Source organism: Camarhynchus parvulus, chromosome 1 (assembly GCF_901933205.1).
Source record: "Camarhynchus parvulus chromosome 1, STF_HiC, whole genome shotgun sequence".
NCBI lineage: Eukaryota > Metazoa > Chordata > Aves > Passeriformes > Thraupidae > Camarhynchus > Camarhynchus parvulus.
In genome coordinates this window covers 88,284,824-88,310,007 of record NC_044571.1, presented here as the reverse complement: position 1 = coordinate 88,310,007, position 25,184 = coordinate 88,284,824, and the positions used below count along the sequence as shown (strand labels likewise).

Below are 25,184 nucleotides of genomic sequence, written 5' to 3'. Positions count from 1 at the left end.
AAGGGGCTGGAGCTGAGGAGCAAGGAGGGAAAACCCTGATGTTGTGGGGACTCCTGCGCTACTGCTGCTGGGGGCGCTTCCTGCTGCCCAGCTGGATGGGAGGGATCTCCTTCCTAGGATATCAGGTGGTCTGAGAAGGAGGAGCCTGACAGCAGCAAGGAGGTGGCAGCTTCCAGCTCTGTATGTGTGTGGAGTGATGGAGAAAGGAGGAGGATAATTCAAAGGCAAGATATAAAAAATCTGAAAACTGTTTTCTACAACCAGAGCACGTGTTTCTGAGAGGCTGCTGGGCCATGGCTGTAGTTTGGGGCTGTTGGGTCACACAGACCAGAGCAGCAGTGGTGCAGCAGGGGCACACAGTGCTCCTAAGGCTGCAGGGACTGGGTACGATCACTCAGGGCTGGGCCACCAGCTGCAGCTCTGCTGTCAGCTCCTGCCCAGCCCTGCCCACAGCACAAGAGCCCAGGAGAGTGACCTACATAGAAGAAAACAGATGGGAGCTGGGCATTGATCTTGCTGCTTTGAGAGAATGCAGGGGCATGAAAACATTCATTTAATGAGGAATAAACTCTTGGAAAATAATTTCTATATCAGCAGGAATGCCAGATCTTGTTTCTCTTCTTTTTGTCTGCTTCCTGGCAGGACTGCAGCTTTCTGGAATGGAAATACTGCCAGATCCTCACAGCAAATTGTAGTGGTTGGCTGTTAAACAGGTTGCTGTTGGAGAAAAAGGCAGTGTGCCAGATGTGACAGCCTGAGAGAGGCTGCGATGGCTCTGCATCCTCAGCCCCAAACAATAGCCAGGCTGAGCTGGTATTCCCAGAAGGCACCACACACACATGTTGGACTCAATGATCCTTTTGGGTATCCCTTTAAACTCAAAATATTTTGTGATTTTGAATACATTGCACTTAAACATGGCCATGGCTGGCCACACAGATCTATCCACACAGAGCCCTCCCACGCGGCACTGGCAGCCTCATCCCACACTCTGCTCCAGCTGAGCAGGACAGAGGTGCACTAGTGAGCCTCTGTGTATTTACAGAAGTATTTACACTCGTGTACAGTGTGTCCCCTTCCAGCAGCTGGGCTCAGGCAGTGCCCAGGGGCTGCCCCTCAATCCCAGCCTCTCCAGCCCCCAGCAGCAGCTCCCTGTGGCACTCTGACCACGAGTTTCTCACGCAGGGCAAAGGGCAAAAGGAGTTTAATGAGAAGACCCGACAGGCTGCACTGATCAGGTGCAGGACATGGACAAATCATCACAAACCATTGACACATGACTGGCACTTTTTATTCCTGTATGCTATATTTGTTTCTCTGTGTGAGGAACCTTGTCTCTGATCTGGTTGTGCCCTGTCCTGACAGATAGAATTCAATGGGAATGAGTACTCCCTCTGCCAGGAAACCTAGATCACCCCTGGTTCCTGCCCTAATCACTCCCCGATGAGTCCTGTGCAATCCCCAAATGCTCTTCCCCTGCATCTCCTGTGTCCCACACCCCTGAAGACAGCTACACCCCTAATCCTAAAGGTGCTCTGGGCCTGAGGCTCCTGGGATAGGGCTGGACAGGGTGTTCCTTTCTCTGAGTCCTTAATTTGGGTTCCCACCTGCCACTGTGCTCCTGTGTCCCTCGAAATGGGCATTTATTGGGCTGATGCTCCTGGGACGGGCCTGGAAGCAGCCTGGCGGGTGCTGCTGGGGCTCCCCCTCCTGCCATCGTCACCCTGTGCTCCTCTGTGAGTGTGCAGGCCAGCTTTTAGCACATACCCCCCCTAATTATCAGTATAATTAGGTTTGGGATATATATAATCTAAATAAAATTTCTCTAGTTTAAAGATTTGTGTTTCCTTCTGTAATTAGAGAATGTTTAGGGCAGGAAGCAAAGGCAGGAAAGGAAGTGTTCATATGTAGATTATTTCTTTACTCTGAGGGTGGTGAGGCACTGAAACAGGTTGCCCTGAGGAGTTGTGGCTGCCCCATCCTTGGAGCTGTTCAAGTCCAGGTTGGATGGACCCCTCGGCAGTCTGGTCTGGAGGGTGGCATCCCTGCCCGTGGCAGGGGGATTGAGACGAGCTGATTTTTGAGGTTCCTTCCAATCCAAACCCATCTGTGGCTGTGTGATAATGAGCAGGGTGTGAATTCAGATTGACGTTCAGATGTGCAGCACAGGAGAAGGGCTCGGCACCGGGGAGCCTGGCAGGACAAGGCAGGGGGCAGCTCGCTGTGCAGCCCTGAGCGCAGGGGAGTGGTGCAGGAAAGGCCATGGCTGATGGTTGTGTGAGCAGCTCTGCCTCGATCAGCTTAGCCAGCACTAACCTTATCCAGGCACTGCAAAGGAGCAAAGGGCACTGAAGGGAAAGGCAGCAGAGCCTTGGACTTTGGATTAGCTGCAAACCACTGCTGACCATCAGCTCTGAGTAGCATTCCTGGCTGGTAAACACCCAGTGCTGTTGGCATCGGCTGGGCACGGGAGACCTCAACCCTTCCCAGCTCCACAGCCTGGAGGACGGGAATGGAGCAGTGCACCCCAAAAACCCCTTCCTGGCATCCACATGCTCATATTCGGGGAGGCTTCATGCAGAGCCCAAGGCTAATTCTGCTCAACACGTTAATTAAACATTTACTAGAGGGTAAATTAAGAGTTAATTAGGCATTCACCGCCCCAGTGCCCACCACCCTGGCCAGCCCTGCCTGACTTTGAACCCGCCCCGTTCTGAGCTGGGTGCGCACAGCGGTCTCTTCCCACCGAAAAAATCCTTCGGTTCTCTGCATACGCTAACAGCCGCAGATGTCACCCAGCCGGGAAGGCGCAGCGGGATCGCAGAGCGCCGGTGGTGAGGGCGGGACACGCTCGGAGCGTTCCGAGCCCCGGGGCCGCGGCGCTGGGCACAGCGGCGGGCCCGCCCCCGTTCCCATGGCAGCGGCTGGGCCTCGGCCAGCGGCCGCTGCGGGAGGCGGCAAGCGCGGCCTGCCCCGGCAGCATGGAGGACGAGGAGGAGAAGGAAGAGGGGGAGGAGGAGGAAGAGGAGGAGGATGAGGAGGATGAGGAGAAGGAAGATGAGGTGAGGGGGAGACCCTCAGCACCGCCCGGCTGTGGCTGGGCCAGCTCTGGCGTTGTGCTCTCTCCTTCTCTCCCAGGAGCCGCCTCCCTGTCCCCTGACGGAGGAACACCTCAAGGAGGGTCTCTCTCTCCTCTCTAAGACCGGCAACGGGCTGGCCCACGCCTATGTGAAGTTTGAAGCCAAAGACAAGTGAGTGTGCAATGCCTGACCCTGCAGAAGCCCCTTACTCCATGGCCATGGAGCCGCTGTGCCACAACCTGGTGACCGGCCATGCAGGGAAGGAGAGTAGCCAGGCCCTGCTCTCCAGCCACCTGGATTCCAGTCCGTGCCTCAGCACAGCCTGTCCATCCTCAGCCCTGGCTGGACACTGTCTCTAGCACAGCCAGACACACTGCTGGGAACATCAGTGTCCCCCGGGCTGAGGGCAGCCTGCCCATTGCTCTGGACTGAGCTCTCCTAGGGGGCCTGAACAGAGTGACCTCCCTACAGGCACCTTGAGAAATATCCATTGACATCTGTCCTCCTTTAACTGCTAACCTTTAAGGCAGGCAGCTGTAAGTACACAGTGCCACAATGGCCTTGGGACAGTTTGGAGCCTCAGCTTCCCCAGCAGAGCCACCTAAGTAAGGCCTCATTAAGACTGTTTCTTTCAGCAGCCTCATAGGGTATCTCAACCACTATTTTTTCCACTAGAAAAGTCCTTCCACACAGCCCTTTGTGCTGACACTATTGTTTAACAGACCCCTCCCCAAGACTTAACCTTGTCTCTGATCTGGTTGTGCCCTGTCCTGACAGATAGAATTCAATGGGAATAAGCACTCCCGCTGCCAGGAAAGCAGGTGCAATCTTACCATTCATCTTTACTTACAGGCCTGTCCCTATCACCTGCCTTTTTCTTCCTTTTCTCAGCAGGGCTTTCTAGGACAGCAGGGAAGTAAGAGAGGTGGTTGCCCTGCCATCAGTAGTGGCAAGGAGCAACCCAAAAGATGGTAGTGGGGAAACATGAGAGATATTTTGTTCACATTCACTCTCCCTCAGGGGCCTGACAGACATCAGCCTCCTCGAACACTTCATTCACCTGCGGTATGTGGATTTGTCAAAGAACAAGCTGAAAGATTTGGCCCCCCTGAGCAGCCTAACCCAGCTGCTTTGGCTGAAGGTGGATAGGAATCTGCTCACCAGTGCCAGCATGCAGGAGCTGCCCTACCTCCAAGTCATCAGCTTTGATCGCAACCACATTGTGGATTTTGAGGGCATTACTCACCCCCTCCTAGCCAACCTCAGCCTGAAAGGTGATACAAGTTACCTGTCTTGTGGGGACACTCTCTTGGAAAGGTGGGATTAACTTTCTTGTTTCTTCTTCCTCTGGCACTCAGAAAATAAAATCGAGACAGTGCTGGGCCTGAGTCACGACCATTTGTTCAGCCTGCAAGTCCTGGAGCTGCGAGGAAACAAGATAAACACCACAGCAGGGCTCGGTGTGTCCAAGCTCAAGAAACTCTATCTGGTAAGGGATCAGCCAGCCTGGGGAGTGGGACAGAGCTGCTGCAGATCCCAGCACCTGCAGCCCAGGTAGCACAAAGGGAGTGGCCATGAACCAGGAATCACAGAGGAATCCATGTTGAGTGCATCAGGTTCTTCCCTCACAGCCTCCTGCAGGGGACAGCTTTCCCTTCAGGCAGTGTTGGGCAAGCTTGTATTCCGTGTGCCCTGGGACCTCTGGAGATCACTGGGCAAAGCAACAGCTTTGCTCTTTGCGTGACAAAGGGAGGCAATGCCTCTTTCTCCTCTCTGATGGGCCTCATCAAATACTGGTTTAAAGCCAGCACAGTTATGTGATTCACACCTACAGCTGCCAAAAAAGAAATTGATTCAATATTGCAGTGAAACTAAGATAGGAGAAGCAGTTTCTTAATATCATAAACAATTACTTCAAGGAAGCATTTACTCCTAGAGATGCAAGTGAAGAAAGTATGTATGGCTTAGCCCCATGGATCACACTGTGCTACAGCTTGCAAAGACTAAACAGATGTCCTGAGTCACTACGTCTTGAAAAGCAATTAAATATGATAAAGGCTTTGAAAAACTATGTGGCTTCTTTTCATCAAGATTCCCTGGCAGAAAACACTGAGGAGATTGCTTGCTGAGATTGCCTGAAATTTTCTGATGGGAAACTGGGATTTTATGACTGGAGGTGCTCCAAGAATGGATGAAGTGGATCAGTCACTACATACAATACAGAATTTCAAAGCATGCCCAGTCACTTTAGTGAGTTATTGCAGGGAAGCAAACAGAGCATCTCTCCTGAGGGAAGGTTCCTGGCATGACTGAGGGGTTTCTCAGCTGCCCATGTGAAACAGGAAAGTTGCAAGGGGTGTTTGTTAAAACTAGAACAACTGACTCACAAGAATCTGTGGGGCTTGAATTTGTCTCCCATGTCTACCTGCCCATTAAATAATTTTGCAGGGAAATCTCCCCCAGTAATGCTTTGGTTTCTGTGTAAAGACTTTGGTGTTATTTCAGCCTTGGGTAAGTGCAGCTGATTCCTCAAGGACAGGGTTCAAGACAAAGGATTCAATTTAAGGAATTGAACCACGTTTGGTTAATGTATGACATAGCCACAGATGAAATTTCATATATAAAAAGTGGCATGTGCTAGGAAGACTACAAGCTGGGTGTGTGCCATGTGGCACTTGCATCATTTTTGAGGGTCACAGTAGGGCTGTGTTAGCTCCTGCTCATGGTGCAGCAGTGGTGGCAAAGGCTAACCTGAAAAAGATGGAGTGTGCAGGAAGGGGAGAGGAAATCATGGGCAATGTATGGTAACTTTCCATGAGGAACAGTGGCATCACATCTGGGTGAAGAACTGGTATCCAAGGGAAGGTGATGGCGTGTCAGACAGAATGTTGTTTGATTTAGGGGAGAAAAATGGAACAGCTCTGAAAAATATTCATTCTGCATTGTCCTGCTAGTGCTGGCAAGGCTAGAACTGGTAAAACAATTCACACTGAAGTGATGAAGAAAGTGAGAGTGTTGGGAGGTTACTATTCCTTTTGTGAACCAGTGATCAGTGAGCTCCCCACCCACACCAGCCCACAATTTTCTCTGAGGTACAATGTCCTAATCCTTCCTGACTGATAAATCTGCTCACATGGCCTTCACTAAATATCCAGCTTTGCTCTTTTTGTCCTGGTGTTGCTCCTTTTACTTGGCCCAGCTGGTCCAGATTCTTCTTTGTCCAGTTTCTATGAAAATCCTCCTTTTCTACAAAATGTCCACATCCTGAATGACTCAGTCCTGAAGTGTGATCCTATCCACCAGTTGAGCCTGTGCCCCTTTTTCAGTCTCAGGTACTGCCCAGGTCATTGCTTGGGTGCCTATGGGGAAGAGAGAGCACAACAGCACCTCTCAACCCTTTTCCATTCAGGTCTCAGCTCCTTAGCGACTGCAGCCCCTCGGCAAGGAAATCCCTGCTCAGCTGCAGGCTGGAGAACGTGGCGGGGAGACGATAATTACCAGGGATGCTCCAAACTCGGCCGCACAAGGCGCTGAGCAGCCCGACAGAGCAGAGCGTAGGAGCTGGCACTGCGGGCAGCCTCCGCTCGGGCAGGAGACCTCTAGTGGCCTTTTCCAGCCGAAATCCTGCTGTGAAACCAGTGTCTGAAATTCAGAGCTTCCATTTCCCTGCTTCGTTAATCCACATCCCAGTGAAGTGAATGAAATTCAGTGATGGGGAATTTTTCCTGAAGTAAGACACAGCCCGGAGGAGTAGAAGTGCTGTGTCCAGTTCTGGGGCCCTCAGTTTGGGAAGGACATTGAGACACTTGGGTGTGTTCAGAGGAGGGAAACAAGGCTGGTGAGGGGCTTGGAACACAAGCCCTATGAGGAACGACTGAGGTAGCTGGGGCTGTTTAGCCTGGAGAAAAGGAGACTCAGAGGTGACCTTATCACTCCCTACAACTTCTGAAAGGTGATTGTAGTCAGGTGGGGGTTGGTCTCTTTCACCAGGCAGCAGCTGACAGAACAAGAGGACACAGGCTTAAGCAGTGCCAAGGGAAATATAGGTTGGATATTAGGAAAAGTTTTTTACTGAAAGGATGATAAAGTTCTGGAATGGTCTGCCTAGGGAGGTGGTGGAGTCACCATCCCTGGGTGTGTTTAAGACTGGATGTGGCACTCAGTGCCATGGTTTAGTTGAGCTGCTGGGCATGGGTTGGACTCTATGATCTTTAAGGTCTCTTCCAACCTAGTGATTGTGTGAATTCTGTGAAGGGACTTCTTGGTCATAGATTTTCCCCACAAGAGAAGCAGCTACTGGAAGGTGCCTGGACTACATGGACTGTGTGACTGAGAGGGGCTGGTTACTCATCCTTTAAACACGTTAAATGTAGGCTCAGGTGTGCTTTCCCCTCCATACTGTTGCTCTCTGAGACTCAGATTTGGCACTGCCATGGGAAGGTGTGCTGTGCTGGCAGTGGAGTGTTCACATGGGATGGTTTTATCTCAGACACCAAGCAATGCTTCAGGAAATGCTTTTTCAGCAAACTTTTGGTCCTTGAATCTGAATTCTGAGAACCCACTTGGCCAAGACTCTGAGCTATCTGATTGAGCTTCAGACAAGGCTGTGTTATGAGTGGTAGGAGTCTGAAGGATAGAAAGAGATTTAAAGGCCAGAAATAACTGCTGTTCCCTCTCCTGTGTGTCCCCATTTTCCTTCTCTCTTCCTGCCTCCCTGGTGCTCAGGCCAAGAACACCATTTGCAGCCTTGAAGGCCTTGAGGAGTTTGAGCAGCTGGAGATTCTGCACCTGCGTGACAACAAGCTGGAGGCCCTGGATGGATTCTCTGCTAGCATGAAGTGCCTGCAGTACCTCAACCTACGGTGAGTCCTCCCTGCTCTGTGTTGGGATCAGAGGTCCCTTCATCAGACTGCACTCCCATTTAGCTATTTAGGATTTTCTGGGGGTTTGTTTGGAAGCTGAAGACCTGATAGGGATGGGTTGATATTTACCATCCTTAACTTGTGTTCAGCAGCTGTCTAGGCTGTAACAGCCAGGGCCTTTCCTAGGCTTCTTAGAAAATATCAGCCTCTCCAGGCATTCTCATACCCCACCTCAGGCTTTTCATTCCTTGCCATAAGTCAGTTGGGTCCCTCAAATCCTGTTCTCTGTGTTCTGCCTGCAAATGCCCTTTAGTTCCCGGTGTTTGCCATGGTGATGTCACACGGTTCAATGGCTGGCTGAGCACAGAGGAATCCAGAGGAGATGTCCTTTTTGTGCCTCAGTCTGGGGAGCTGCAGACGCATCTGCATCTTAGGTGACAGATCTGTGGTCTAAGGCCTATGGTACCTCATGCTGCTAAGTTTTGCTTTTTCTGTCATGCCCACTTCTTGTTCCAAAGGGATTTCACTACTCGCACGGGTCTCCTTGCCCTGCTCTCTGTGCTTCCTTTTCTTCAGGAGCAATGGGATCAAAAGCTTTCAGGAGGTGGGAAAGCTGCAGGTGCTGCCCATGCTGCAGGCGCTGGTGCTGATGGACAATCCGTGTGCCCAAGAACCCGATTACCGGCTGCAGGTCCTGTCCTGGCTGCCACGGCTGCAGCGCCTCGACAAGGAAACAGTTGAGGAAGAGGAGCAGGAAGAGGCCGAGAAAATCCGTCAGGCAAGGAAGGAAAAAGAAAAGGAAAAAGAAAAAGAAAAGGTGAGAACAATGCAGTGCAGGGACTAGAAGGAGGTGGAGAGAAAGAAAAAGGACCAAGCATGCTGATAAAGCCTCTCCTCCACTATATTACATGAGGAGGAGGGTGAGGGATGTCAGTCTCAAGAGCACAAGAGGCTGAAAAAGAGGCCAGGCTTGGCAGTCTAGCTGTGGTGGCCAGCATGCCACCCTGCTGCCATTCCTGACCCCACTAGCAAAAGAGGGCAGTGAATGGGGAAGAGACATTGGGCATGGAGTCATTAACTTCTCCCTCCTCCCTTCTTCAGGAAATGCAAGAATCTCTTGAGGATACAGTGCCTGAGTGACCCGTTTTTAACACCTGTTCCCAGAGGCTGTCAAGATGTAGTGATGCCTTTCCTCGTTTGTGAGGCTGAGAAAGTGAGAGCTGTAGGTACCAGCTTCACCTCGTTTTACCTTTGTAGAAAAGAGGAGTGCTACCCACCCTGGTCCTGGAAGCTGCCCTGAGGCACTGCAGTGTTTTTGCAGTCACTGCACTGTGTTCTATTCTCAGTAGGCCTGAGAGGGGAAAGGGGAGAGTTACAGGTCCTGTGGTTCAATTTGATTCCCAAAAACCCTGCAAGATTTTCTGATTTGAATAAAAATAATTAATGAGCCTGGAGTGACTGGGATTGTTTATCCTGCACACCCACTCCTATTCCCTGGCTCTCTCACCCTCATCTGTCTACGTCTATCCCTTGCTGCCTGCCTCTCTCTGTCTCTCCATCCCCTACGTGCTGTTTGCAAAGCTTTGCTAAATCCTGACTCATCGCAGCTCTGGGTCACATGCTGCTGTCCCGGCCCTATCAGGGGCGTCTCCATCCTGCTGCTGCCGCCGCCGTTGGCTTAGAGGACACATCATCTCCCCTTGAGGTCCTGCATCCTTCCTCAGCTTCGTCCTCTCTCCTTTCTACCAGCACTTTCTCAATTTTTCGTCCACCCCCGTCCTAGGAAGGTAAGTGTCTACCCACGGCCAGCACACCCCTCACTGCGTGCATGTTTCTGCTGCCCCCCTTGTGCCCCCCAAACCCCACACGCACTTTGGGGTCCCTGCCGAGAAGAACCACGGCGAGCGGCATTAACTACTCAACTCCCCTCGCTTCCTCCCCCTGCTCCTCCCACCTCTGTCTCCTCACCCCCATCCTTCTGACTTTTCTTTCATATTTTAGTTTCAAGTACTTCCTCCTTCCCAAGTCCCCCTTTCCCCTCCCGGCAATCATCATTTCAGACGTGAGCCCAGGGCATTGCAGGAGTGGGGGGGCGACCAGCGAGGATAGGTGCTGCTCCCAAGGGCACTGTCGGGAGGTGCTGCGGGATGGAGCGTTCCCCGGGGGAGGGGTGGCAGTGGGGAGAAGGCAGCGCTCAGTCTGGCCACGGCTGGGGAAAGGATCCAGCCTCGGAGCGGCCCCCCCAGCCTCCCGAGGTGTTGACATAAACACGGGCGCTCAGGGAGAGCGGGGAGGGAGGGAGAAGAGGGGATGTTTTCCTATTTGCACAGCCCCACACCACAGGGGAGGGGGAGAGCAGGGAGAGGAGTGACAGTCAGGCAAGCAATAGCTGCATCAGTCACGACACTGCAGCAGTGCGGGCTTCCTGGGAGCAGTGCCCAGCCCGGGGGAACCGCAGCAGCACACCGGACTGGTGGTGCCTTGGGGGAAAGGTCTCCACCGTGCCGGCCCGGCAGGGACAGGGAATTGCTGCCAGCGCCAGCTCCACAGGAAGGCATTGCTGCAGCAGCAGCAGCCTCCCAGCGCACGCTGCCCAGCCCCTCTTCACGGGGGCTGCACAGCCTCCTCTCTCTTCCTGGATGTGGTCTGTGGCTTCCCAGCCATGGCTCCATCCCAATCCCTTATCCCAGCTTATCCGCCTCTGACCTCCTTTCAGGCCAGTGCCGCTGATAGCAGGGATTTCAGGGGGCTTCTGTTCAAAAGAGAGCAAACGCAGGGGACACGGGGCAGGAACACAAGTGGAGAAAAGGCTTAAAGGACTACAAGGGAGAGAAGATCATGTAAGTGATGGGGAGGGGCAGGCAAGGCTGGATTTGGGCTTGTCATTTGGCTTCCTCGGGTCTGGCTCCAAGAGGGGCAGGTGGATGTGGCCGCAGGGATGTGACTAGGGGCAACGTGAGCAGAGAGCCACAGCATCTGGCACAGCTGTGCTGTCAAAGATGGCTCTAAGCGGGGTCCTGTCCCTCTGTACCCCGTGGAGGCACGGCCAGGACACTGCTGCAAAGGAAGCTCACGGCTGGCTGCGCCGGCACGACTCTGGAGGAAGTTCCTGTGGTGTGTGCCAGATGGCGTGAGGAGCACTGCCAAAGCGGCTGATGGGGGATCCCAGCCCAGATGGACGTGATGGAGGGCCCTGTGCAGGCTCCAGGGAACCCTGGAGATGCTGACCACAACTCCCCACAGGAGAAGCTCTGGCTGAAACTTCAGAGCAGCAGCACGATTCCCCATGCCCTCGTGATTTCCACCCACCTGAGGCAGTGGCATCAGGCACTGGCTCCGGGTTCCCCATCCTGCTTCTCAGCTCCCCTCGGTGCTGGGATGAGCTGGTTCAAGCTCATTTTCCCTGCCCTGGTGCTGAGGCCCTGGGCTGGCTGTATCCTTGCTCAGACACGCCATGGGGATGTCCTGGCTGGGCTCTGTGGCTACTCTGGCCTCTGCCAGCCCTGCTCAGGGCTGACGGAATCATCTGGAGGAGCCAGGGGAGGAAAACTTGGCAGTGCTGGGAGCATGGGGGGACAATGACAAGTCACACACCTCAATGCAGCACCCCCTCAGCACAGCCCCACAGCCAGGGAAAAGAGAATGTGGCATGAGGAGCTGATTTGGAACCCCTCGAGAGCAAACTGCAGCAAGAGAAGCTCTTTCAAACAGCCATCATTACCCACCAGCATGTTTTCTACTTCAGGTTTAACCAGGTGCCCCAAAATGCTAGGCTTCCTCACCCCCCTTTGCCCCACCCAACAGAGATCCAGCCCAGTCTCATCTGCTTCCCTGCCTCAGGAGCAGAGCGAAGGGCTGGCAGCTGGGCCAGGTGTCCCCTCCCTCCAGAGCCCTCTTTGCCATGTCTGAGGCACCGTGGCCTTCAGCAAGATGGCTCCCCAGGCTGCCAGGCTCCACGCCCCTGCTGCCTTGGCACAGCCTGACCCTGCAGCTCACGGGGACACAGGGACGCTGAGCAGGCACATGGCAGGGGGGACATGGCTGGGGTGTGGGACAGCCAGGCTGGGGTGTGGGACAGCCAGGCTGGGGTGGCTCCCCTGCCCTGGGCTGGAGAGGGGCTGGGGTGCCCCCTGGCTGGCTGCCCCCTGCCCTGCCCATCACGCTGGGCTGGCTCCCCTGCGCTGCACAGGGACACAGCAGCCGCTTGCTCTCTGGCTGGCAGGCGCTGTCCTCGCCTCCCGGCAAGGGGACAGGAGATGCCAGGAGCTGCTGCCCCGTCCTTGACACCAGAGCCAGGGGCACCTCCCTGCTGTGCCAGCTGATCCCTCCCTCTCTGCTGCTGTGGCACCCTCCCCATCCCTGCCATCCCGGCTTGTGTCGGGCGCTGTGCTGTGACGCAGGGAGAGGCAGAGTGCTCCTAGTTTGTCAGCTGCAGCAGAGGGACAGAGTAAATTCAAATAGATAGCCAGTTCCTGGAAAAATGTTCATAGATTCCTGTAGTCTGGGTGAATTCCTAAATTTCCTGGGGCAAATAGTTTTAGCCCAAATTTCTAAAGTCACTTTTCCTTGAATTCCCTCTCTCTGTCAGTCTAGACATAGAAGGGGTAAGCACCACATCCTGGAACCTCTCAGAGCTGAACGTACCCTGTTCTCTCCTCTCCACAGACTCACCATGGCAGTCGAGAGGATCCATGCCCGTGAGATCCTGGACTCCCGTGGGAACCCCACCGTTGAGGTGGACCTCTACACACACAAAGGTATGTGGGTGAGACAAGGGATGGAGGGCAAGCCCTGCCCACCCCGGCAGAGCTGGTGCTGTGCAGCAGCCTGGCACACATGGAGGCTCCTCACGGGTGAACCTCGGCAGAAAACAAGTCGGGGGAAGAGGCAGAGACCAAAGCTCTGCCTGTGCTCAGCAACTCTGCATATGTGCCAGGCAAACCATGACAAGACAGTTGGCAGGATACTGCATGCGACCTGAGCCATGCACCTGCCCGTAGCAGGGACAGAAGGTGTTTTTATCATAAATGTCTGCACATTCTCATCATACCCCTACTGCAGCTGTGCTTTTAGTCCTGGGCGCAGTAGATGTTTGGTAGCACATCCATGGCCATGCTCCTGGCAGGGGTAAAGCTTTGTTCCTGAGATCTCTGTGCAGCTACGTCCATGCTTGGGGCTCAGCTGGAGGAGCTGCATTTGCATGGGGCCCAAAACTGCTTGGGCTGAGGGGTGAGAAGCAGTGAGAGGCCAGAGCAGGCATGCAACCATCATCTTCCTTCTTCAGTGTGGCAGAAACCTCAGTCTGAGGGGGAGGAAGCTGAGGGTGGCTGTGAGTCAGGCTGCTTCTTGAACTAGGAGGAGGGCTGAGGAACTTCCACCCATCACACACAGTTCTGGGATCAGTGTGAATCTCTGGGTGCCTGACATCCAAGTTCCTCAGCCTGGAAGCCCTGGGTACCATTTACTTCTGCCACTGAGGTGCTCTACCTCTAGGGAGAGCAGCCATGAGGAGCCAGCCAGCGAGACCATCCATTTGCACAAGCAGTTGCTACGTCCTTTCCTATGAAAGCTGGGCAGAAGCAGGTGCATGAGGGCTTTTCCTCTTCACCCTCTGCCTGTCTCACACCCCTGTTTTGCTGTTTCCCAGGCATGTTTCGAGCAGCCGTCCCCAGTGGAGCATCCACTGGTATCTACGAAGCGCTGGAGCTGCGGGACAATGACAAGTCACGTTTCCTTGGAAAAGGTGGGGAGATGTCTGCTCCACAGCTCATCCTTGGGGCTGCCTGTGTGTGAGGCTCTGCTGGAGGGTACAGATGTGTCCCTCAGGGAGACCACAGAGGCACAGAGCTAGTGTAAAGTGAAAGATCAGGCCTCGATCTTCCCTTGCTGTCTCCCTGTCTCAGTCTCTCCATCGGTCCTCTCCCTCCCTCTTTCCACTCTTCTCTCTGCCTCACTCTCTCTCTCTCTCTCTCTCTCTCTTTCTTTCTCTGCCTCTTCCCTTCTTTAGGGGTGCTGCAGGCCGTGGATCATATCAACAGCACTGTCGCCCCAGCTCTCGTGGGCTCTGTAAGGATTTCTCTTTGTTCTCCCTTGTCCAACGCTTACTCTGGTCTGTCTGTCCCCTGATCTCTGTCTCTGCTCTCTTCATCTCACTGGGTTAACAGACACAGCGATGCTCTCTGTGAACCTGGGCACACCCCTCCTGCCCTCCATGCCTGTGTGTGTCCACGGCAATCTTTTCTCTGGGAGGAAAGGATTTAACCTTCCTGGTCCACCGCAGCATCTGTGCAGCCTAACTCGTCCCCTCGGTGCTCCCTGTAGAGCTCACCCCCTCTTTCAGCTGTGCTCCCCCTCAAGCACTGAATCACATCCACATGTCTGTGGCCTCATCCTGGTGTGATGAGCAATGGTTGTACCATGCAGGGTCTGGCACAGCTTGCAGAGCAGTGGTGTCACATCTGCAGCCTGTTTACACCTGAAGACCTGGAGCCTGCTTTGAGGAGAGCTGAGCCAAAGCCACATATTAGACACCATGCAGCCCATGGCTGGCTCTGGCTGAGAGCCCAGTTCTCTCCACCCTTGAAAAATACCCAGCATGGTGGAGGGCTGCCTGTGTTGGGTCTAATCTTGCTCTCCACCTCACTTCTGGGGATGGCTCCATCCAGTCTACATTCGCTTGCTTGAGGTTGAGCATGTTCTGTTGTTCTGCCTAGCTTCTGTGTGACCACAGCACCACCACAAAGCTCCCTGGAAGCTGCCAAAAGGCTGGGAAACCCCCCAGGGTGTCCTATGTCCCCAGCAATGCGTGGCCTTGCCTGGGCTGCAGCTGACCCTCTCTCCACCATGGGTACATCCACACTGCACTGCAGAAACACCGTCAGGGTTACCTAACCCGACTAAATGCCACGACACCAGTTTCCAGAGCTTTGTGTGTAAATGTTTCCCCACAAGCTGAAAAGGTCCTTTTACCCCCAGCTTCTCCATCAACGCCTCCTCTCCTGCACACCAGAGCCAGCAGCTCTTCCAGTCATCCCCTTCTCAGGAGCTGTTTCTTTCTTGCAGGGCCTCTCTGTTGTGGATCAAGAGAAGATAGACAATCTGATGCTTGAGATGGACGGCACAGAGAACAAATGTAATCCATCTCTCTTTTTGGCTGGGAAATTACAAGCATGGGAGGCTGCAGGGCTGGAGAGGGGGGCACTGCCCAAGCTGAGGCGGGCCCAAGGCTGGGCTGGCAAGGGCACACACCCACTGGGCAGGATGTTGCCACCTGAAAAGTCAATCTCCTCCTTTGCCCACAGCCAAGTTTGGCGCCAACGCTATCCTGGGAGTTTCTCTGGCCGTGTGCAAGGCGGGAGCTGCAGAGAAGGATGTGCCCCTGTACCGGCACATCGCTGACCTGGCCGGCAACTCCGACCTCATCCTGCCCGTGCCAGTAAGACTCCTCCCTCCTTGACATCCACCTTCAGAAACTCCAAAAGAGTGTTTGTTGTTCCCAAAAGAAACTTCAGAGGTGTTGGGAGGTAGATAAGGAAGGGATATGGGATTGAAACATCAGCTGAGTGCACTGCAGTTGTCAGGGAAGCAAACCAAGGCCTGAGATTGGTCAAGTTTCAATGGGAAAAAAGGAGCCTGAGGAGGATAGAGGAGAGGTTGTGGTGGGGAGCTGACTGAAGATCTCATTCTTAGCACAAGAAGCAGAGGGCGTCATGTGAACCCTCTGGGGCACAGTTCAAAACAAGGGCATAGGGGTCTTCACACCAGGGGGAACCTGCCTTGAGAAACTCTTTCACAAGGGGAGTTGTGGATGCTGAAATTTTCTCAGGGTCAAGAAGAAAGGTCCTGAAGAGAGACTGACAGCATTGTTGATAAACACATACAGATAAACAGAGCATAGATAAACACACATAACTCAGGAGATCTCTGAGAGGAAAACAGGTGGGAAAATCCTCCCTAACCATGTGGTTTGAGCCACTGCTGGAGGGAAGACTCCAGGCTTATGTGTCTTTGGTTGGATGGTTGAAGCTGATGTGCTTACGTTACCCTGTGGGATGTGGCATGTGTGGGCATGGTGACACATCTGAGAGCCGCCTCTCAGGGGTGCCAAGACCGGTTCCTTCAGCTCTGACTCTCTCATGGACTCTTCCAGGCTTTCAACGTGATCAATGGAGGTTCCCACGCAGGCAACAAACTGGCCATGCAGGAGTTCATGATCCTGCCTGTGGGAGCCGAAAGCTTCCGCGATGCCATGCGCATCGGGGCTGAAGTCTATCACAACCTCAAGAGCGTCATCAAGGAGAAGTATGGCAAAGATGCTACCAATGTGGGTGATGAGGGAGGCTTTGCTCCCAACATCCTGGAAAATAGTGAAGGTGAGAGCCCTACAGAGATGGGGTACCCCTGCCTGCAATGCTATGGGTCCCTATGCCCAGCTCACAGCATTCCCTGGACTGATTCAAAAGATGACGCCTCAGTGTCATTGACCTCCTGTGTTAGGGAATGTTTCTGAGCTCCTTCTCCTTGAGGTGGCCTTGATCTGTCACAGTCTCTCCATACAAACCTCTTATGATGTGCATGCTTTTACAAGGCTTTCCACAAACTTGTCTTTGAGCTGTGGAATCACATTTTAATTGCTCCTTGTCCCTTTGGACACAGCCCCTACAGCTCCTTGGCATGTTTCTGTTGTGTTCCGGGCTTCCTTCTAATTCTCCATCACACCACCAAACTCCCAGTGACTCCGGGGCCCTTCCCAAGGGAGGCTCCCTCCAAGAGGCAGAGCTCTCTGCATGGGCTGACTCTCCTGACTGCGGTTCTCCCCTCAGCTCTGGAGCTGCTCAAGGAAGCCATTGACAAGGCGGGCTACACGGACAAGATTGTCATTGGCATGGATGTGGCAGCCTCCGAGTTCTACCGCGACGGCAAATACGACCTGGACTTCAAGTCCCCGGATGACCCAAGCCGCTACATTTCTGGAGATGAGCTGGGAGACCTCTACCAAAGCTTTGTACGGGATTACCCAGGTGAGCTGCTGCGCGGGGCCACAGGGAATCAGCACTGGGGCTGCACACACCGACCAGGCACAAACCCTCTGTGTTTTAGGGGTGGGAAGGGAGGCAGCTGTGACTCGTGCCTCTTTGGTTGTCCTTTCAGTGGTCTCCATTGAGGATCCCTTTGACCAGGATGACTGGGAGGCCTGGTCTAAGTTCACTGCCAATGTGGGGATTCAGATAGTGGGAGATGACCTGACAGTGACAAACCCCAAGCGCATCGAGAGGGCTGTTGAAGAGAAAGCCTGCAATTGCCTCCTGCTCAAAGTCAACCAGATTGGATCTGTCACAGAGGCCATCCAAGCGTGAGTCCAGCCCACTGCCCTTGTTGTCCTGTGAATGGGCTGGTGATGAACCACAGCCAGGTGTCATGCCATGCACTGGGTGAACACACTTGTGTCTCTACCAAAGCGTAGGATGCTGAGAGTGGGAGCAGAGTGTGCCTGAATCTCTCCCTGTGCAGGTGGTAATTGTAGGAGTAGGAGCTACTGACTGCATTTCTCACTCCTTGCAGCTGCAAGTTGGCCCAGGAGAATGGATGGGGTGTGATGGTGAGCCACCGGTCTGGGGAGACCGAAGACACCTTCATTGCTGATCTGGTTGTAGGACTGTGCACTGGGCAGGTAGGTGAAACCCAGGCTGTGCACAGGCCTGGAGGAAAGCAAAGGGGTGTCAAAACAGAATCCCCTGCCCTGCCATGAGGAACTGGTACAAGTCATAACAGTGTCTTACAGTGTTTGCTTTGGGGAATGCTTTACAGATAAAGACGGGTGCTCCCTGCAGGTCTGAACGCCTGGCTAAATACAACCAGCTCATGAGGTAAGGGGCTCCAGGGCTGGGAATGCAGAAGAGAGAATAGGGGAGTGACCAATTGGGTGGGAGAAGCTGAAATCCCGAGGGTGGATGGGGCTTGTGGGTGAAATGTTACAAAGACAAGGCACAGAGATGACAGTAGCATCCTGGGGAGGCCTCTGGGGCAGACTCCTTTCCTCCTCCTTGGCATGAGGGTGCAGCCCTGCAGTCACAGCAGCTGGCAGGAGCTGAGTCTTGGGCACGTCAACTTCCTGCTGATGAGCTGCCTCTCCAGCAGCCTGGTGCCTCCAATGCTCCCTCACTGCAAGGGCCTGATTGTGCTGTCTCTCTCTTGCAGGATTGAGGAAGAACTTGGCGATGAAGCACGCTTTGCCGGACACAACTTTCGCAACCCAAGTGTTCTTTGAACATCATCCCCAGGGCACAGCCACCCTGCTGCTCTTTCCCACCTCACAGACTCTGAACCCCCCTTTCCCTCCACTGCTCCCTTTTTTGCTCTTTCTCCCCACTCTGTCACCTGGTTTCCTCTCACCTTGAAACCCCTTGAGTTCAGGTGTCCCTGGCTAGATGTACCCAGGCGAAGGATGAGAGAGCGGCCTACACCCTGTCCCTTGCTGTGGGGTCATAAGCATTCCTGGACCCAGGCATTGTGTGTCTCTGTTGTTTGTGCAGGGCCATGCCCGGGCCGCTCTGCTCGCGTGTCAGACCACGGGAGTGGCTGCCCAGCGTGTCCCTGGTGCCGAAGCATGTGCGGTGACCATCCGTGTGCTCGGACGCTGCGGCTGCGTCCAGCCGGGCGCTGCCAGCGCTCGCTCTCGTTGTGCACGTGTGTAGGTGTGTGTCTGTGTCCTGGCCTACGGCGTCCCTGTGCCCCAGGCGTGTGTCTGCACTGAGCCCTGGCAGTGTCATGTTGGGCTGTGCTGTGTTGGGCTGTGCTTGCCGGCAGCTTGGTGTTGAGGTGCATTGCTGTCCCACCCGGGGTGTGCGTGTGCTGTCAGTCTGTGGCACTGCTGTCCCACCCTGTGTGCGTGTGTGTGTGTATGTGTGTGTGTGTGTGTGTGTGCTGTCAGTCTGTGGCACTGCTGTCCCACCCTGTGTGCGTGTGTGTGTGTATGTGTGTGTGTGTGTGTGTGTGCTGTCAGTCTGTGGCACTGCTGTCCCACCCTGGGTGGGTGTGTGTGTGTGTGTGTGTGTGTGTGTGTGTGTGCTGTCAGTCTGTGGCACTGCTGTCCCACCCTGGGTGTGTGTGTGTGTGTGTGTGTGTGTGTGTGTGTGTGTGTGCTGTCAGTCTGTGGCACTGCTGTCCCACCCTGGGTGTGTGTGTGTGCATGCTGTCAGTCTGTGGCACTGCTGTCCCACCCTGGGTGGGTGTGTGTGTGTGTGCTGTCAGTGTCTGGCTCAGCACACAGTACTGTGGGGCAATAGATTAAAGCACATCCGTAAACAAACCCATGCTCTCATCTGCTTCTTGTGACCTTTCTCTCTCTGTTCCCTTCCCTCTTGCACTCCTTCACCCTCCCCTCCGCCCATGATGTCTGCTTCACCTTCTGGACAGCCCCTGCTCAGCTGAGCAACAGACAAACTACAGATCCCTAAACTCTATTAAAATGTGTTTCACACCTGAGTTGCCTGACTTGGCCTGATGTTTATCTCTAGTTGCCAGTGTTGGGGAAGTGGGGACATTTTGCCACCAGAGCAGGAGATGCTCACACAGAAAGGTAACAAAAAAAAAAAGGCAGGGGGGAATGGCAAGGGGAAGGAAAGGCCCAGCTACTCTCACCTGCTTTCACAGCTTTGTCCCACAGCTTTGACTGCTCTGGGCCACCAGCCGGGAAGCACCGAAGGGAAGGTGTGTGTGATGACTTGCCCCTGTCATCTTCACCAAACCGTGTTGCATGAAGATCTGCTCTGCAGGGACTTTAATTGTGCCTTCCACTGATGTCAAGGCCTCAGGGTGGGCCCCCAGCCGTCTGTCTGCTGGACTCAGATGGTGGACAGAAATGGCAAGTCTTTGAGAGAGAAAACGCTGGTTGTCCTTCCCCAAAAGGGGTTTGTAGAGCAGTGACTGGCGGTGTAGGTGGGATGGGTAGTCTCTCTCAGCTCCATCTTTTTTCACAGGGGCAACTCAGCAGTACTTGGGGAAAGCTGCCCATGCTCCAGCCAGTGCCCCAGCAGGCTGGGTGCCAGCAAATCCCAGCGCTTGCTCAACAAACAGCTTTGTTCTGCACTGACTCAAAGGAAGGCGGGGGGGTGGGGGTGCTACTGTGAGAAAACAAATGGACAATAAATGATAAAACCACCTTGCCCACCATTATATTCACGTCAGTAGCCCTACTATGTTCTTGGGCACACTCAGCTCCTGCCCCATCTCCCTACAGAAAGTTTCCAGACCTTTGCTTAACTCTTGTCTGAGTTTGTTTCTGAGGTTGCTCAGCAAGTCCCAATCCCCCTTGACTGTGTCCTAACGTGGACTTTAAAATCCAAAGACAAAACTTTAAACCACTGGCATTTCACTGCTGATCCTTTACTAAACAGCATGGATTAAGGACTAAGTCCAAGAAGGGAAGACAAAGACTTTGGCACACATGCCCAGAACTGAGAAGAGGGTGGGAGGGAGAATGTGCGGCTAGAGGCAGGATTGGTTTCCAGGGCATCGCCAGCGCACACCGCGCACATCCCAGCGGCAGGAATAGCGGGTGCCCCGGCTGCAGCGCGGCTCCCGCCCGTGCTCTCTGGGAGCTGTAGTGCGGTGCCGCCGGGGAAGGCTCCGCTCCATCTTCCCCCGCCCCGCGTCCCCCCCGGCGGCACTGCCACCCCGCGGGTCCTGTGGGCCCCCAGACCCCCTCCCCGCGGTCCTGCCTCCCTCGAAAGCGGTTCTGTGCGTGACAGCGCCGTTTTCCTGCAGGAATGTGCATTTTGGGTACCGCCAGTGGGCTGTCTTTTCCCGCTGTACACCTCACTGCTCCTTTGTTTTAGATACTGGGGTTTTGAGAACAGTATGGCTACTGCTTAGCAATCAGGGCAGTTTTTTGGGGAAAAAAACCCAACCAACAAAAAACCAAAAAAACTTTGTTACGTTCCATATTCCCAAGAGCATCTCCCCTTCCCCCCGCCCCTAACATTCGTCCTTTTCTGCGCAAGGAAGGCAATTAACCGCCCAAGGTAGCCGGCGTTGCCCATTTAAATGCAGCCAGGCTGCAACAGCAGGGAAGTGGTGTTCATGAAGAATTTGTCAGGCAAGAGTTTCTGCCAGGGAGGCATCACCACGTCCCTGTGTCGGGGAAGGTGCGTGAAAGCCCTGAGGGGATGGGAGTGCATCCCGCCATAGCAGTACCCCACCTTGGTGCCTTTTCTAAATCAAAAGAGTTCGTCGCTGCTGGCACAATGTACAGAAGGAATACGTGAGGCTGGCATGTTTGTTTGGGTCACTGCAAATATTTGTCCTCGTCCAGTGCATCCGAAGATGCTTTCCCTTTGGCTCGGCGGCAGAGATTTTGTTGCAGTTTCTTTGCGGTAGGAATGTCCAAGCCCTCGGCTGATCCGGCACCTGAGCACTCCTGTTGTACGAGCTGATGTCTCCATCAGATTGCTGTGCTGTAACGTGAATGCAGCCGGAGTACGAGTAACAGCGCGGGGATGGGCTGGCAACGTGACGCTATCTGTGAATGGAAACATTTGTGGGATTTGCTTTCTTTTACCTCTCAAATCATACTCAGTTTAAATTACATTTGCAGAGCAATGTACAGCTGTTAAAGGGATAATTTAACATTAGCTGCTGCCTCTTCCCCCCTGCCCCCCCAACGCCTGCAGAATTTTTCTTTTTTTTTTCCTAAATACGTGTGTGCTCCCATAAATGAGCTGGAAGGGGAGGTGTGTCTGAATTAGGCTTGTTGCAGGGTGCAGAGAAAAGCCTTAATGATGAAGAGCTACCAAATTTCTCTAGTATGCGCTCGTCTGTCTCAAGAACAGTGGAATGTTGTCCAGCCTTGAGAAACCAATATCTTTCATACAGGAGGCTGTCAGGGACACCATTTTGATGAACATCTGACAAGAAGTCCAAAAATTTGGGTGCTGGGTAATTCCTATGAGGTGCTGCGCAACTTAATCAAAAGAAGAGTATTTGTCTCTGCTGCTGGAAGACTAAATACAGACAGCTTGGACAGGTTGGCGGGAGGACATTACGAAGCTCTCTCTCTAGGCAAAAATCAGCGTACTAGAGCATGGTGTATCTGGGTGTGGAAGCAGCTATAACTTGCTTCCTTATTCCTTCCATCAAGGAGACCACTATATGCTGTGTGTCAAAAGGGAAGGGGGGCTCCATGTGTTTTTAGAGTAAGAGTTTTACAGGAAGATCCAGATGAGATGTTTGGAGGTCTACACTTCAAACCCCTGCTAACAGCAGGGCTAGCTCCAGACCTAGATGAGGCTGCTTGGGGCCTTGGCCAGGCAGTTTCTAACCATCTCAAGGTGAGGAGATTCCCCAGCCCCTCCTGAAACTTGCGTCGGTGCTGAACTACCTTTAGGGAGGAGGTTTTCCCTTTATGTAGTCACAATTTCCCTTCTTGCAAATTTCATAGGCATTTCACCGTGTATCTGTCAGAAGAATTTGGCTCTCACTTCTCTGTAGCCCTCCACACCAAAGAGAAAAAAAAGAAAAAAAAACCAAACAAAGCAAAGAGTAATTGGTTACCTCCTAACTTTTCTTTACCCCAGGCTGAAAGAAACAGCTCTTTCAGCCTCCCCTTGTATGCCAGGAGCTCCAGCACCTACCTTATCTCATTCCCTCCCCCACAGGACTATCAGCACCTCTCTTGTGCTGTATTTCCCTAAGAAGGCTACATCCCAGCCAGGGCCTCTCCTTTTGCAGGCAGCTGTTTGTCCCCTGGTAGAACTGGAAAGCAGTGGGATGGTGTGGCTGGAGAGGTGGCGTGTCCTATCTCCCTAATCCAAGGCAGAACCAGCTACACCCCAGGAAGTTTGGCTCCTGGCTGGCTCACAGAACTCCCAGGTCATATATCTATCCTGAAGAGACACAGCTATAATGCTCTTGCTTTGCCAAGGCCTTCAGTCTGTTGATTTCAAAGGTGAGATTAGTTTATTTCCCACGTTCTGCAGCCAGCCCACCATGGTCTTGCTGCACGAGCACACACAAGCACTCGTGGTTCTCTTGCCTATTTTCCACCTGAGCTTACCACCCTGAAACAGAGCAGAGTGTGGCTTGACCTAGCAGCAATTTGGCTGTGAGCATTTATAGTGGAGTGGAGAAAAGGAATGATTGCCTTGGTCCTGCTTCTCTTTTGAATCACCTCCGATGTCTCTTCATAAACTAAGAGTGCAGGCCATCTTTGGCTGGCTTCTTGGAATAAACCAAAGCCCAGTATGATTTTCATAAGATATTGAAGTCTCTGCCTCTTCACTTATTGAAAAAACAAATGACACTAAAAATCTTGATAATAAATTTAATATTTAAGTCAAGCTTTTGAACTGAAGCAACTAACCTGGTTATGGAAGATGATGACATGAAAACCATTTGGGGCTTGACACTGTGGTTATATAAACTTGGTGTCACACGTTACTCATCCAGAAGATCTCAGCCATACCAACCACTGTAGCTGCCACAGAGGCTTTTCCTCAAACCACAAACCTTGGGGATCTGGGTATTTTGTTTAGCATCCAGAGAACAAGGATCTTGACAAGATCTTCCCCCTTCATGAATCATCACTGGCCTCTAAGGGTCACACGCACTGTGAGCTCATGACACAAGGCTGTCAGCTCCTAAAGGCGACAGTTTGAAGCAGCCGTGACAACTGCAAGCGCCACCACCTCAACAGCAATAATAATGTTCTGTCTTCTTGTCTGGGGCTCAGCTTGGCCAGGCACTTTGTGAAGCAGATAACACTTACCCCTGTGCTTGGCATCCACAGGTGCTCTTCTCCACACAGCACCTCTCCAAAACAGGACGGTGAAATCTTTTGGACTGACCACACAAAAGCCAGTGAGCATTTTTGCAAACGTTAGCCATGGCTTTTGCAATCTCTCATGCCAGGTGTGGGAACCAGAGAGTGCTAGGGAACCACAGCACTTCAGGATTACTGCTGGCAGGGCAGAGGCTCCCTGCGAGGGGCAGGACAAAGAGGCAGGCTGGGGAGAAGGGTGGATGGGAGAATGAATGAGAGTTAGAGACATGAAGCATGCTGATGTTGTGCAACAGGGCGCTGCATGCCAGTGGGGCTGGCTTGGGAACGAGAGGCACCGAGAGCAATTCTGCATCCAGGATAAATAGCGAGGCCCCGAAATGGCAGGGTACCCCTGGGAAGTGGGTGTGGAACACTTGCATTGGGAGCCATCAGCTAAGAAGGGACATTGCTCTTAATGATTTTTAAATCCTTGGGGTGAATAGCACTGCTGAAATACCCACGAGGAGAGGACCACATCTGTATTCAGTGCCGAGTTTGGACGCCGTACAGTAAATAGTGCTCGGAGCCATGTAACGGACAATGAGAATTGCTGAATAAAAGCCCATGGAGAGCACGCCATCCAGCCTGCTTGCTGAGAGGTCCTGCCGAGGAAATATTTTGGGATTATGCTTGAAGGCCATCGGAGTGAAACTTGCCCATCTGCACACTAAGGCTCCCTTATTTAAACATACAGCCGTGTTCATGTCTGTGAGACACAGCTCCAGGTCTGCCCCCACGATTGCCGTGCCTTCTGCAGCTAAAGGGGGCAGGAAGGGCGGCACTTGTGGCATCTCCTCCTCGGCCCCCAGCCCGCGCTCTGCTGGCCGTGCTCCCGCAGCAGGCAGCGGCTGGAGCTGGATTAGCCCCTTCCCGGGCTGGCCGGCTGACAGAGCCGGCGGGCTCCCGCCTTCCCTCCCAAAGCCCTTCCTCCGACAGCAGCTTCTTTAAAATGGCCATGGACGCCATGAACTTGGCCAGCGAGGGGAGGCAGCCGCGTTTCTGAGCAGCCGTGGGGGGACGTTCACGTTTCCGTGGCCGAGCCCCGCCGCTCCCCCGCACCGCGCGGCCGCGGGAGGCGGCAGGGGGGGCGATGTGGCGCCGCTCGGGCGAGGCCCGCGCCAGCCGGATCCCGCATCCCGCCGCTGCCGTGCGCCAGTGAGCCGGGGGGCCCCGCTCGCCGCCGCCGCGTGTGCGTGTGCCGGGGGCCCCGCTCGCCGCCGCCGCGTGTGCGTGTGCCGGGGGCCGGGCCCGGTGCGGGCAGTGCGGAGCGGCCCCCGCACGAGGCTCGCGCTCCCTTTGTGCCGTTGCCTGGCAACCGGGCGGGGGATGGGAAGCGGGATCGGGGGATGGATGCGCGCGCGGCCGCACGCCGATGAGCAGCGCCCGTCGGGCGGCCGCCGCCCCCGCCCCCGGGAGGCCCCGCCG

At 53.9% G+C, this 25,184-nt stretch overlaps 2 protein-coding genes across 2 annotated transcripts; both read left to right on the top strand.

Moving 5' to 3' along the window:
* The first annotated feature begins 2,981 nt into the window (after positions 1-2,981).
* Positions 2,982-9,377, top strand: LRRC23 (leucine rich repeat containing 23). The gene is made up of 7 exons (XM_030953941.1): positions 2,982-3,062; positions 3,139-3,251; positions 4,101-4,354; positions 4,439-4,569; positions 7,806-7,942; positions 8,519-8,759; positions 9,044-9,377. Exons 1-7 carry the CDS (start codon positions 2,982-2,984, stop codon positions 9,080-9,082), a joined length of 996 nt encoding a protein of 331 aa, XP_030809801.1. The 3' UTR covers positions 9,083-9,377.
* A 3,237-nt stretch (positions 9,378-12,614) lies between these two features.
* Positions 12,615-18,853, top strand: ENO2 (enolase 2). Its single transcript, XM_030945220.1, has 11 exons — positions 12,615-12,699; positions 13,590-13,685; positions 13,950-14,008; positions 15,005-15,074; positions 15,244-15,377; positions 16,092-16,314; positions 16,765-16,962; positions 17,093-17,294; positions 17,504-17,612; positions 17,750-17,808; positions 18,140-18,853. The coding sequence occupies exons 1-11, from the start codon at positions 12,615-12,617 to the stop codon at positions 18,207-18,209; spliced, it is 1,305 nt and encodes a 434-aa protein (XP_030801080.1). The 3' UTR covers positions 18,210-18,853.
* The last annotated feature ends 6,331 nt before the right edge of the window (positions 18,854-25,184 follow it).